Source organism: Callorhinchus milii, unplaced genomic scaffold (assembly GCF_018977255.1).
Source record: "Callorhinchus milii isolate IMCB2004 unplaced genomic scaffold, IMCB_Cmil_1.0 Scaffold2, whole genome shotgun sequence".
Classification (NCBI taxonomy): domain Eukaryota; kingdom Metazoa; phylum Chordata; class Chondrichthyes; order Chimaeriformes; family Callorhinchidae; genus Callorhinchus; species Callorhinchus milii.
The window spans coordinates 57,662,589-57,678,137 of NW_024704743.1; the positions used below are offsets into that span (position 1 = coordinate 57,662,589).

The window sequence follows — 15,549 nt, forward strand, 5'->3', positions numbered from 1 at the left end:
CAATACAGAAGGAGTTGTCCTTACGTGAGAGAGTGGACTTAACCAAAAACAAAAGTCATAGACAATTAGCTGTGAGCTATAGTATTGGCAGAACACAAGTTGGATGCATTCTCAAAAGGAAGGCTGAATACATGACGGCTTTTGTTAGAAATGTGACAATGCCTTTATTTTAATGAGATTGCAAAGTATAGTTGTTAAATGTTCATCACCCTAGCCCATTACCCATGCCCTCAACATTACATCAGTCATCTGAATCACCCGACCTGTTTCAGTAATCAGGTCACTTCACCAAGTAGGTAACTTTTGTCCAGTCACTTGAGTGACCGAATTAGTGAGGTTCCACTGTGTATCCTGTGAATCACTTTGACACATTCTCCCAATGTGAAAGGCACTGTACCAAATATAACATTAATTAAATATAGCTTTAATTATACCAATTTATAGTTTTTATACATGCCAGAATATATAATTTTATATCTGTCAGTAGATTATTGTATACCTCTTATACATATTGTAGCATTTATACACACCATCATACAATAATAATACATTTGTTACAGCACCTCTAACACTGAAACACAGATAATTGCTACCAAATGTAGTGACTAAATACGTGTAGGCAAACATGGTATCCAATTCAGATGTTCTGTATAAACTGTACAATACACAGTGTTTGAAATATCTTCATGATCTATTCTATTCTAAAATAAATAATGTCCAAGCTCTGGCAATTATGTAACTAATGAGTATAGGATCATTCAGCTTGTCTCAGCCTAGCCTGCAGTCGCATTGTGCCTTCAAATTTAAGACTGGGCAGAATTGTGACAAATTCTTAAATTCAATCTTAATTTGGAAGCTGTTAACAAGAATGGCTCCCAAATTATTCTTAAAACATAACTCAAGAATTTTGCACAAGATTACATTTTAAAACAAAATTATTTTAATGCTAAGACTAGGTGAAATTTTGGGCCTTATGACACGTACCTCTGGAATTTCACAAAACCCATGAACATTTCAATTTAAGGCTCTGCATACAATTCTGTCCTATAAAATAAATGTTAACAGGGAGTCAGTTAAAGCCTATGGTCCAATCTTGGAGTTGAAATGATGTTTACAAACCACAGAGGTTATTGATGATGTTATTGAGATCCTCTTGATTAGACTGTGACCGTGTAATTCACTGGCAGGTTCCTATTATTCTCCATGTAATGGGAACTCAGAAACATATCGTCAAATGGTAGTGAAGGCAAAATGACTGTGTGATGGTCATTGGATAAATTGCAGGTTATAGGGGTCAGCTCAAATAGCTTTTTGCATTAGGGATTTGATTGGAATATAGCTTGAGGGTGTTGGGCTGGTTATTACTTTACAGAACAATGTCCATCTTTCTTATTGGTTTATACATATTTGTATACAATTTGTCCTGTCCTTGCCCGGTGATGGGTGATTGTTTTCTCATTCGTTATCTTCCACCAGACAATGGCTCCTCCTTCTGTTTGATGCAAATACCATTTCATTCAAGTTGCTATGCTGTGCTGCGGGTAGATTCACAGAAACATAGGGTGTCTATTAGCACAGAGGCAGGTTACTCAGCCCATCATGTCTGTGCTGGTGTTATCTGCTGCACTGGTGCTTTCTCCTCTAATGCCAATACTTGCCTTTATCCATCGATATTTTTTTCAATATTTAATCAAATTCCTTGTTCTGGACTCAGATTCGAAAAGCCGTTCGTGGCAAATGATTCTAATTGCCTCTGTAAAAAAAAACTTATTACATCAGCAATTTTTCTTCCACTGAAAATCCTCAATTCATATTGTCTTATCACTGACTCAGTTATCAGGGGAAATAGTCTTTCTCTACTCTAGCAAAAAATCATGTTATCTTCCTCCTTAACCCTCTCTATTCCAACAAAAGCAGCCAGAACCTTTCAAGTCTCTCCACATGAATTTAACTTCTTATCTCTGGTATTATTATAGTGAATCTCCACTGTATCCTTTCCAAATTTTGTTTTGCTAATGAACTGGTTGGATACAACTCTGCAACTGCGACCTAACCACTATCTGGTTAAATTTAATGTAACCTTGCTCCTATATTCAGATACCCTACATCCAGTACTAAACCTAATCTAATTCCCTTTCTTTATGGCTTGTCCATTTGCATTCCATCTTTAAAGACATCTGCTTCTTGTCAGTTTTACTTGTGATGTGATGCTCATGTTTGCATCTTATGCTTCCCCTGGCACTCAACGGCATATCTTTTTAAAAAATGGAAACTGAACAAGTGTGGAAAGAATAAAATATTACACACTGACTGCTCGACCCTGTCAGCTGCTGGCCTGGTTCCAAGGGGGCGGAGGGATGAGGAAGCAGCTACCATTTTCTAATTAGTCTGTTTACAGACCAGATGGGGAAGCACATCTGGGATACACAGAACAAATGCATGGAAAGAGAGTATTTCAGTGTTCTCTTTGTCTTCTGTAATGCTTGAGTTCCTGGGTGAGTTACTGGTGGAAAAGTCTGTGAGTTACTGGTCTGTGAGTTTCCTAGTTCAGGGGGGGGCAGAGGATGGGCTTGAATTTGCTTGCGGGAGAAAGGATTTACAAGTATACGTATTCCCTATTTTAGTGCAGAGGAGGGAGATGGTGAATGTATCTGAGTTCTCTTGTAATCTAAAGGGAGGAATAACATGTATCTGTCTGATGGGGCAGAGAATGTGTGAATTTCCTGGCCCTAGTGTGGAGGATTTGATCTGTGGTTTCTGTAGGTCCAGGGAAGTGTTTCAGGATTTCCCTTTGGATTTTTCTTTCAGACATCAAATTTATATTTTGAAGCAATTAAAAGCCCTTGTTATTCTACATAAGCGACAGCATCACTGTAGTAAAGTGAGACACTGTATAATGTTGAGAAAAGCATAGAATACATTTTTGCTTCTTATATTTAAAAAAACTGCTGGATGGCTGTGCCTTGGCCTCCTGTCCTATCCTGTTGCAGAGATCTCTGGTAAATTGGCAGGTCTGTCACAGGATAGGGGTGGGGCGAGAAGCAACAGTGTGGGTCTCCAATACACCAGAGGCCTCTGCGTTGCATCTGTGCAACCGAGTGTCCACACTGGTGAAAGGATAGGGTGGGAGACCTCTGCAATGCAACACGTTACCTTATAGGATGAGTTTTTAATAATCATAATACTTGCAATAATAAATCCACAACTGTTTGTGGGACACTGCTGTGTGCAATTGGCTGCCGCGTTTCATCCATAAAACATACAGTCAATTAACGTTACAATATATTCTGTGAAGCGCTTTGAGACGTCTCGAAAACGTGATAAGGCACTATATCAAATGCAAGGATTATTATTATTATTTGATATAGCACCTTATATAATAATAATCCCTCCAAAAAAACACAATAATAAATTGGTCATTTTCAATCCACAACTGTTTGTGGGACACTGCTGTGTACAATTGGCTGCCTCGTTTCGCCCACAAATATACAGTCAATTCACTTTACAGCATAGTCAATGAAGCGCTTTGAGATGTCTAGAAGATGTGAAAAGCGCTATATCAAATGCAAGTATTATTATCAGGTCATTGAGGCACCTCAAAGCGCTTCACAGAATGTATTGCCAAGTGAATTGACTGTATATTTTGTGGGTGAAATCCGACGTAAGTGTTTACAAGAATTTCTAGAATGCGACTAGTTATGTGTTAATAGAGTAACAAGTAATTCAAACAGCGTGGCTGTTTAATTGGTAGTGACAAGTTAAGCTGGGGCCTTGCTATCAGGAGTTTACTGTACTACAGATTTGAATCATTATGTGATAAGAGCTACTTTGATAAATATGGGATAAAATTATTTGACTCCACCTTATTATTAAATGTTCCCCGAGCACAGAGGTCTCAGAAGATGGATATGAAAAAAAACATCTCAATGGCTTTACTGTTATATCCATGAGGAAAGTGACACTGAAAAACTAGAATGCAATAACTCAATTTCAAAAACAATGACATTAATAAAGCTACCACCCAGGCACTAAATCAATTGTTTCCTTCTCAATTTTAAAGTTATAGATGCCCTTTCATTCTTCACTTATAGCAGGGTGCATGCTTACAACCAATAACTAGGGCCACGATTCTTCCTTAGCAGCTCTTGTTAACCCTGCAAGCCAAACCCCAGGCAGGTGGGGTGATCCCAGCTGGACATACAATGCAAGCTTGCCAGACAATGTTTTCAATGTCAAGCTATGTGATTTTAGCAGGTTAAACTCCAGTGGTACCCCAACACAAAATCTGAGGTTTTTGGCAACCTGTACCTAATGCTGGATTTTTGGCAACCTATGCCTAATGCATAAAACCCAAGCCTAGATTTTTGGCAACCTATGCCTAATGCTCTCCGGGATAAAGTAAGCAGGGTGTATCCCTCTGGGGAGAGAGTGCCCGTTGCATTCAAGCCACAGAGATTTCCATGTATAGATGGCATACATGAACTCTGTCTGGTTTGGATACTGTTAACCACGGAGATGGGTTTTGAAATGTGTCAGACACCCGTCTGATCAAAATAAAATGCTTTGCAACATGGCAGAAATAAACTGGATTTGTACTATATAAGACTATGAATTTACATTTATATAGCACCTTTCACATCAGAGGAGTCTCAAAGCACTTAAATCAGTAGATGAGACCTTCATTTGGAGAGAAATGTCAATGCATTCTCTATGATTTTATGCAAGTATATTGTTCTACAACTCCATAGCTAGAGTTTAAACTGTGCCCTTTTGTTCCTACATCCAATACAGTCATTTTTATACACAGTCAGATTACCAAACTAAGTGCTCCTGTTTGAATTAAACCACTGCCATGATTGCTCTGTCACCAATATAGCAGCACTATTGCACATCAATTTAAAATCTTTTTTCATTATGTCTCAAATTATTAATGTTCACATAAATTCACATTTCCTACACAGTTGGTGAAAAACAATGGAGTTTTGTGAAAAACCTGCTAGGAAAGAACTTTGATTGTGGAGTAAATCACATCACAGTAGGTTGACTGATCAAAGTTGACATGATATGCTTGACCTTCATCTTTAGACATAATTATTGTACGTTGTGTATCATTTTGTTATTGTGAAGTTGACCTGCCTATCTATGGAAATAATAAGCTGTCATACTTTGTGATTACAGCTGCTAAACAAAGTTAAAAAAATCAACCATGAAATCCATATTCCAACATTCTTATGAAGGATATGTGAAGCAAGATTCTTGTTAACATGTGAAGATGTTTAAGAAACAATTTGTATGTAAAATATGTCTTACCTCTATCCTTTCAACAGCTTAGGTTGTGCTGCTATGTAGTGTGCAGATAGTACACAAAATCATTAGAACAAGACCATCAAAACCTCGAGTCAAAAAATAATGCTTTATTTCTGCCACTGTTTATTTATTTTTTAGTTAGCCAGTGTCTGACACATTTGGAAAACCATCACCGTGTTTAAAGAGTATGCAGACCAGAGTAACAGTTCCACATATGTATGCCACTTACACATGCTTAGCACAGTAATGCTAGGCTATTTCTACTAATCATCGTCCTTGTATTTGATTTAGTGCCTTATCACATCTCAAAAGATTTACCGTAGAATGTTGTGACTCTGTATTTTGACGGTCAATTTTGCATAAAAGGCTGCAAACAGCCATGAAATGAATGGCCGCAGTTTTTTTGGAGAATTATTGGCTAAGACATTGGGTGAAATTCCTTTCTCTTTTGAACAAATGTCACGTATAGGCAGGACCTCGGTTTAACATCGCAGCCAAAAGCTAAGGTTTAAGAAAACAAGACCTCTGCTGTCACAGTGAATTCCACTTGCTGGGGGTGTGTCGCATTGTTGGAGGTCCCGTTCTTCAGATGAGACATTAAACCAAGGCCATGACTGCCTATTCAGGTGGATGTTAAAGATCCCATGGCGCTATTCTAAAAGAGAATGGAATTTCTCCTGGTATCCTGGCCAACAATCCCCCAAATACATTTGATCATTAATTTCATAGCAGTTTGTGGGACATTGCTGTATTCAAATTGGCTGTCAATTCGCTCACAAATAAAAGAAATCACTGCATTTTATGGCCTGTGAAAGACTTTGAATTGTCCTCCTGATTTAAAACTTGCCATAATAAATGTAACAATTATTATTATCTTACCTTGTGCAAGGTGCTGGCCCTCTAACATGGTATTATCAGTCTTTCCTTTAGTCTAAACATTGCAAAAAAAAATTTAGATGCAACTCAATTTTGATTTGCATAAAAATATTGTGATTGAAAAAAGCAAAGTTTTATATCAGATTAGGTAACCCATTTCTTAATTATCAAACCTGTAATGAAATATTGCACTTGCCATCCACAAAGTTTTATGCTATTCCACACAGAATTCCTTTTTAAATCAATGGGTGCTGAAATCCAGCTGTATTTTAAAGAGGCAATGAAATTTCTATTGTTATTCTGCCAATTACCATCCTGTTTTCAATTTGTGTTGGTTAATTTAATGTGTAGAGAAGAGAACAAATTGCAGCCCTCATTCACAATCAGGATCAAAGTGAGACCAAGGAGGGATCATGCCTGATTTAGAGAACATGCTTCAGAAAGGCTGAATATTTAATCAAGTGAAACACTGATACATAGTGTGCTCAATCTTGTCATAATGAAGACTGCTCCAGTAGAGATAGAGATGTGCAACACCCATTTGCATTTGTAATAAATCAGCTCCTCTATTTTGCTGAACTTTGGCCGTAAAACTGCAGCTGTAATGTGATTCAAAATCAAGGAACGCACAGAACAACTAGAATCTGACTTCTGCCCCACTCTGCTCTCCCGTTCTCATTTGTCATTCAATTTACAAATTTTGTAAAGCTAAAAAGTGAAAAAAATACTGGAAATAGTTCACAATTTTCAGTGTGACATCTCTGTTGCACAGGGTTTGGACAGTAGCACCCACTAGCTTCTGAGTGAAAAGGTATGTCCAGTAAGATATTCCATTGGAAAGTGTGACACTGTCATAACCACAAACAAACTGGAATGACTAAAATCGCAGAAAACTTATAGGATAGGAGGAGATTATTTGGCCAATCCTCTCTATGCTGGTGCAAATTCCGGAACCGGAGCTATCTGTTCCAATGCCATTGCCTGTTTTTATACACCAAACTGTTCTGGACTTGGTGCGGGAGAGAACACAAGCTGCAGAATTATGGATGATCCGCAACTTGTGGAGGGAAGAGTTGGGAAGGCTGACAAGCAGGGAATTGGCCTATTCGAGCCTAGATGTAATGAATGCATGAATGAAGGTTTCGGCAGCCTGGAAGGGTGAGGCAGTGGGGGAGGTGGGGAAAAGTAGAGCGGGTCGTGGCATGGATGTGGAGTAGAAAGGATAGTTGAGGGTCAAACAAGTTGCCAAGATTCTGGCCTGGCTCAGTGAGATGGAGTGTGCAACCATAGATAGTGATGCTGTCAGCGCCTGAGGTGTGGAGGCGCTGACGGGAGCCAATCAGGAGAGCCTCGGTCTTGTTGACGTTCAACGGTAGAAAGTTAGCTCTCATCCAGGACTTGATGTCTGACAGACATTCTGTCAGGACAGCAGTGGTCCTGGAGTCAAGGGTGGAGGCAGAGAGGTAGAGTTGGGTGTCACCTGCATAAATGGGGAAATTGACCCCATTCTGTGGATGATGTCACCAAGTTGGAGCATATAGAAGAGTAGGGGAACAAGGACAGAGCCCTAAGGAACACCGCACAAGACGATGTGGGGTCAGGAGGAGGAGCCGTTTGTGGCGACAAAGTGGAGACGGTGTGAAAGATAGGATCTGAACCATTCAAGGACAGGACCATGAAGGTTGAGGTGAGAGAAGGACTGGTCGACAGTGTCAAAGTTCAAGATGTTCTCGCAACGTAAAAGACACTATGTCAAATGAAAGGATTATTATTAAATACAGTCAAATGCTGATTGCTGAATGAACGTTCAGGACACCCAATGACCTTGTGAGATAAGTAAAGCACATTCAAGGCACGTCTCAAAATGTGCCTCTTTGACTGCGCTTTCAGTCATCTTTCCCTTCCTTATCCCCTCGGCTCCCACCCCCAGCTCTGTGGCTATCCAGCATTGTTACACGCTTTGAGACATCCTCTCGCCTTGAAAGACGCTATATAAATGTAAATTATATTTCTAAGCAAATTGACTCTTGTCCATCAACTGCACTGAAATTACTGAGTCTTATCAAACCTATCTCAATTGCTGGGAAACTGAACTCTTTCTGTGCTTTCCATATCTTGATCTTGATGCACACAGGGAGCTCTACTTTGAATGTGTGTGTGTTGGGGGGGGGGGGGGGTGGGGGTGGTGGTGGAGAGCTGAAAGACAATTTTAAAAAGTCTAGTTTGTTGCCTAGGTCAAGCCAACCAGCATTATTTGTCTTTAATTTTCAGTTCATTGCTTTCTCAGCTCCTGCAGTATAGCACGCTCCCCTTTGCCCTTTACCTGACTGTCCACAATTACCATCATTTCCATGACAGGAAGTGAGCAGAGGGCTTAATTAAAGTGCTACCATCTGTTTGGTCTGTTAAATATGTTCATAAGTCATCCTTTCACTGTATGAGGATCTGCATACAACATATGCTAAAACTGATCATCAGAATTACAGAGCTATAGATTTGTAGCAAACAACAAATACAGTCTGTCAGGAACCATTGCTATTAATTGAATTATGTCAGTTGTTATTACTGAACATATGTTAAATAGAGTTTTCATCTCCCTTATTACACCTTTCAATCAAAATTCATAGTTTTGGCCATTTCCATTGTATGCACTATATATCAGTACATTCTAAAATACAATAGAGAGAAAATGCAGCATAGGATATTGTCAACTGTGATAATTATCACATTGACCAAGAAAACACAGTCAAATGCAGTCAGTAATTACCACCGGACTTGAATTGGGGGGAGGTGGGGCTTGGGGGGGAGGTGGAGGTTGGGCTGGTGCGGGGAGGTGGTGGGGAGAGGTGGGGTTGGGAGTTGGGTGTGTGTTAGAGGAACATGGGTGTTAAAGGTTAAAGATCCAATGACCCTATCCAAAAGCAGATGGGAGTTTTTCCTGGTGTCCTGGACAATCCTTCAGATAAATTGGTCATTCATGGCTGTTTTGAGACTTTGCTGTGTACAAATTAGCTGCTAAAATTGCCTTCAAATACAGCCACTGTACTCCACACCAATTACTTATGAAGCACTTTGAGGCAATTTCAAGTTATAGGAACTATATTAAATCTATAATTATTTAACCTGTGCATTGTTTCCAGAGTTTAGACTTTTTTTCATGAGCATATCAATAAGGGTTATAGAGAATGACATTTTTATACAGCACAAGTTTTTTTTAAAAAAGACACACATAGCAGTAAATTATGTTTTATTCTTTAAAATGTGTTTAGAGAGAGCATGTTGAGTTGTGATAAACAATAATAATAATAATCTTTGCTTTAGTATAGTGCCTTTCACATCGGGAAGATGTCTCAAAGCATTTAGCAGAATTCACTACTATGTGTAGTGACTGTAATTGTGGTAGTATGCAGCAGCCCAATTATACGCAGCAGTGTCCCTCAAACAGCCAATATGGAGGACGGGTGAGTTGCTGCCCAGGACTCTGCCACAAGCTCTTATCTCTTTGATGAAGGATTGTGGACCCGAAACATTGACTTACTTTCCTTTCTCCATAGATGCTGCCTGACCTGCTGAGTGTTCCCAGCGACTTCTGTTTTTGTTTCAGATTTCCAGCATCTGCAGTATTTTGCGTTTTCTCATCTCTTTTGAGTTGTGTCATGGGATCTTTAACCTGAATAGACCGTCAGGACCTTGGTTTAACATCTCATCTGAAAGACAAATAAAACCCCAGTAATTAATTGTTGGTGACAACAGAATCGTAGAAATCACTGAGAAGGAGGGCATTTGGCTCATCAAGTGTATGCTGGTGCTAGCTTTCCACTGGAGCTCTTATCATAATCTCTACTCTTTCCCCATCTTGAGAATGGAGGCAAGATGATGAGTTAGGAGAATTATCACAACAAAAGCATATTGACTAATGTGTGCTTTTTCCTGTAGTATGTTGGTACCAATTTTTCATTTGGTCAGCAAGATTTCTGGCACATATCGAAACCCAACACTATGTTTAAGAGCAACCAATCCAACGACTAAGACTTCCACATACGTGTGGGAATTTCTTTTTGCCTGGTATGGCATGTGCACTCTCTCACTGGAGTGATACATCCTACTTAACTAATCCTGAAGACTTTAGGCACTGGTTGGCAGAACGGTGTCACAGAACATGCATTACTGCTGGAGTGTAATCACCTGAAAAGGGTTTTTGCACTAACACACTAAGAAAGACTAGTAAAAGCTATGTGTTGATGGTTTTACATTCTTAGGCTTTTGTCACAAGAAGATACCAAGTCAGCAATGAAGCCACTGTTCTAAATCTTTTATTTTGTCCTACAGGTCCTTGGGGGAGATGTATGGGAAATGAGTGTGGCCCTGGAGGTATCCAGACCCGGTCAGTATGGTGCTCCCATGTGGATGGATGGACAACTTTACCGACAAACTGTAAACCAGCAGAAAGGCCTGAGAATCAGCAGAATTGTTTCAAAGTTTGCGACTGGCACAAGGAACTGTACGAGTGGCTCCTGGGAGAGTGGAGTGAGTGCCTGCCTGTCCTTTCCAGGAACCCTTCTACAGGTAAAGCCTTTGAGTGTCTGAAAGGGGAGGCAGGAATTCAGACTAGAGACATCACTTGCATTGAGAAGAAAAATGGAGCTGCTGCTGAGGATGTCATCTGTGACTATTTTGAGCCCAAGCCACCCCTGGAGCAAGCCTGCATTATCCCTTGCCCACAGGACTGTGTGATATCAGAGTTTTCTTCCTGGTCAGAATGCACTAAGACCTGTGGGACAGGATTACAACATCGGTTCCGTCAAGTGTTGGTCCCACCTCTCTACAATGGCATGGCCTGCCCCAACCTGACTGAGTTTCAGAGCTGTAAACACAATCCCTGTGATGCAGAGGAAAGTATGTACAGCTTGAAAGTAGGTCCTTGGAACAGGTGCTCGCTCCCACATACCCGACAGGTTCGGCAAGTAGGAAAAAGGGTGAGGGATCAGGAAACGCGTGAGCTCATGAAGAAAAAGAGAAACAGAAATCGCCAGATCCGACAGGACACCAAATACTTTGATGTACAGATCGGCTACCAGACAAGACAGGTCACGTGCATGCACAGAAACGGAAAGACAGCAGCTCTCAGGTAAGAAGCTGACACACATTTGTTACTTGTCAATATACCAGGTGAACAATTCCCACAGAGTTCAGACTGATTTGGGGGCCTTTGGTGAAATTTGTGGTCAACATAAATATATGCAATTTCTAATACTTTTACAACATCAACAATTTACGTTTCTATAGTGTTTTTCACATCAATTACTGTCTCAAAGTGTTTTGCAATATAGCTAACCCTTGGTAGCATTTAAATAGGATCACACCCACTCAAGGACAGCTCCAATCAAAGTCAAACATTTCTTGGCAAACCGAGTTCTACATTCGTCAGGAATTAACTCTTAACTATTTAGTCAAGGGAGAAAAAATAATCTGCTTCCTTTAGAGATGTATAAAATGCAATACTTATTCCATGCCTATATTATTCATCTAAGTAATAGTATAATTGCTCAATTTTAATGTCTCTTCTCAGCCATGTATTATTACTTAACCATACGCGCATGGTGATGTCTGTTATAGAATAGCACACTTTCAATTTGTGTAATTGCAGTCCTAGGTAATTTACATGTGCGGATCTCCATTTGAATGGTGGAATTATTGTGGCTTTGAAAGTTTTTCAATTTATGTCTTTGAACTGAACAACCCTATCTTCAAGTGTAAGGATCCTGAAGCCTCCAATGTGCATACATGTAATTATCAATTTTATTATAGAATCAGATAATAGAACCATATTTATTTCAAACTAATTATTATTAATTCAGATGAAATAGTTTGCACACTGAAATCTAATTGTAGTAATTAACATGTGATGGAGTCCACTAAGGATGATTTCCACGAGTGCAGCATTGTGTGCGGATTCCATACTGAACTTAAATGTTCTTTTTACTTTTTATAACTGTGTCAATGCAGAATAATATAGCAAATTTTCAATTTTAAGATCATAATGAGAGATAATGGAACCCAGGATTGAAAAAGAACTGGAAAGGGCTATTTCAGCAATCCAAAACATAATTCCAAAATATATTTCAATCCCTAGCCCCCTTCTTTTCTTCATCTAAATTCTCCCTTTTTAGCTAGGTCATCAGCAGACACTTATATGTGGATGACACCCAAATCTATATTTCCACTGCTACTCTTGATTCCAGGTCCACTGATGTTCTGTCAGACATCAGGGCCTGATTGAGCCAACATTTTGTCCAACTCAAAATGGTAGACATAAGCCATCCTCCTTGGCTACCACCAATTTGCACACCTCCTCAACCTCTCTGGCCTCTCTCTCAAACTCTCCAAACTTGTGCCCAAATATGGCCTCCAGTTTGATACCCAGCTTTCCTTTCTCCCTCATATTGAGTTATACTCACCAAGACTGTTTCCCTCCATCTCTGCCCCATTAGCAGTATCCACCTTTATTTCACATGCAGTGCAGCTGAAACACTCATTCATGCCTTCATAACATCCTGTGTACAATTCTGATTGCTGTAACGATGAGGATGAGCCCCAGTGTTAGAGGAATGAGCTATTTGAAATGATTAGACATGCTGGGGTTCTTCAATTATGAAAGGAGGTGTCTCAGGGGATACATATAGAGGTACATAAAATGTTAAGTGCAATTGATTTCACGCGCAAAACATACAGTGACTAAACTTTACAGTATAACCTGTGAAAGACTTTGAGGTGTCTCAACAGCATGATAAAAGACTATATCAAATGCAAGGATTATTATTATTATTGATCAAGTAAACCCAGAACAATACTTTAGGATGCACTAAGACCATTTAGAACAAAAGGAAAGAAAAACAGAAGTCGCTGGGAAACTCAGCAGATCAGGCAGCATCTATGGAGAGAGGAAAGTGAGTTACCATACTACCCGGACCAAACTCCGTACCCACATCTCACCAGTTCTGGCCAGGCTCCACTGGCTCCCCATCACCAAACGGATCAACTTCAAGATCCTCACACTTCAACAACAACAGCAACAACTTGGATTTATATAGTGCCCTCCACGCCGGACGGAGTCTCAGAGCGCTTTACAGTAACGGATCCCGGATCCCACTTGTGTTCAAATCCCTTCACTCTATGGCAGCTCCCTACCTCTCCAACCTCCTCGCTCCCCAATCCACCACCCGGCGCATCCGCTCGACTGGCACCGGCCTCCTGCTCGTCCCTCGCACCATCCACCCCATCATTGGAGATCGCGCTTTCGGCCACTACGCCCTGAAACTCAGGAACACTCTCCCACAATCCCTCCGCCTTGCTCCCTTTCTCTCCTTTTTCAAGTCCCACCTGAAAAACTTCCTCTTCGACCATGCTTACCAGTTAAAATCAATATTGAGCCAGAGGCCTGTAAGGTGCCTAGTAAGTAGATGAAGTGCTGTTCCTCGAACTTGCACTGTGTCTCGTTGGAACAGCATAGGAGGCCATGGACAGAGAAGTGGGAGTGGGAAGGAGAATTAAAGTGGCAAGCAACCGGAATCTGAGGGTTCAATGTATCCTACAAAAAGGCAGACATAGCTAGGACCCATGCGGGTTCCCATAGCGACACCTTTTATTTGGAGGAAGTGAGAGGAGTTGAAAGAAAAGTTGTTCAATGTGAGAACAAGTCCAGCTAAGTGGAGAAGGGTGATAGTGGATGGAAACTGGTTGAGCTCTGTCCAGGAAGGTGGAGGGTCTGCAGGTCGTCCTGGTGGGGGATGGAGTTGCAGAGGGACTTGAACATCCATTGTAAAAAGGAGAATGTCAAGACCAGGAACCTAAAATTGGTCGAAGTGGCAAAGGGCATCAGAGTCGTGGATGTAGGTGGGTAAGGGACTGAACTGGACAAAGGGGGAAAAAAATCGAATCTAAGTAAGAGGAAATAAGTTCTGTGAGGTATGAGCAGGCTGAAACGATTTTGCCTTAGAACAAGAGGACATAGATTTAGAGTTGTATAGGGCAATTTCAAGCAGGACAAATAGCAGGAGGTTTTCTTTACTCAGAGGGTAATTAACAAAAGGCCGCAGGTTAGAAGCAAGGTTGGTTGAGGCCAGGATACTGGACTCATTTAATACAACAACAACTTGAATTTATATTGTGCCCTTCACGCAGGTTAGTGTCCTGGAGCACTTCACAGTGGAGGAGTCTGACAATGAGCCAAGGGGAGAGGGAGTGGGGAGGCGACTGGTAAACAGGTCGGATAGGTGGGGAGGTGCGAGGGAATTAAGTGATAAAGAACAGCTTGATTCTGTGATGGAAAGACAGAGTGTTCTGGAGCGATAAGATCAAATGGACCGAAGGGCTTTCTTCATCCAAACCAATCTTGTGATCTCATGGTGATATTTCTACTTCAAAACTTTTTAATCACACCATTTCTATTTTAACTACAGAACATCACAATTCAGAGTTCTTTAACAGTTTATCAAACTAACTGAAACCTGTAATCCCAAATAACACCTACATGTCAATGGGTTTTTCACAGTTCCTTCCACTATTTTGTCACCTTTGTAAGACTGCTCCAGTTATTGTGTCTTTCTCCCGCCCTAAAGTCTCTTGAAAAATTCTCAGCAACTAAAGACAATCTTTCCCTTAAACTACATATTAACTCTGAACCATTTTGCCACTTCTGCACGGGCTGCATATGACTTCAAATGGGTCGGTCTTGCCTGATTGAATACATGCACTTTTATGAGGAGTGAATCCTAAATATGACAGTGGGAAGCGATATGATGTACTGTATCAAGTCTTCCAACAGGCTCCTGAGAAAAAAGCAAATGAGAGATTCATTTATGAACTGATGATCTACTTAATCATCGAGATAGGTAATAACTATATTTGAATATAAGAGCATGAACTTGTACAGATGGTCCCGAAAATAGTTCCTGGCTTCTTCAAAATGCTTTGCGTTATTGTGCAGTACAATTAATCTGGGTATAGAACATTTCTATCCTCTCCCGATAGATTTTCCTAATGCACGGGACGTTTAAAACAAGAATGTCAAACTTCTTGCATGGGCGAGCTGTGAGGCACAAGGAAGTATTTTGCCAATGACCACTAAGCCTGCACCTGCTCATAAAGGTTCTGCAGCATTTAATAAGCTTGTGTAACTGGGCTACTTAGGAACACCATAATGCCATTGATGTCCATGTCTCAATTGGTTATTGCTTTTAAAGACCATAAGTCACAACTGAATGACAGCAGCATAAATTAAGCAATTAAAGTATAAAGGCGGCCTATAACATTAATCTGAACCATGATATTTTAAATTAATAAGAGCATAAGAAATTGCCATCCAAA

The 15,549-nt window shown here is 40.3% G+C and overlaps 1 protein-coding gene across 1 annotated transcript in view; it reads left to right on the forward strand.

Moving 5' to 3' along the window:
* The window catches only part of thsd7aa (thrombospondin, type I, domain containing 7Aa), a 209,744-nt gene that overhangs the window by 79,803 nt on the left and 114,392 nt on the right, over positions 1-15,549 (forward strand). The window contains exon 2 of the mRNA XM_042331989.1: positions 10,513-11,311. Within this exon, the coding sequence (XP_042187923.1) occupies positions 10,513-11,311 (799 nt within the window). The remainder of the gene's footprint in view (positions 1-10,512; positions 11,312-15,549) is intronic.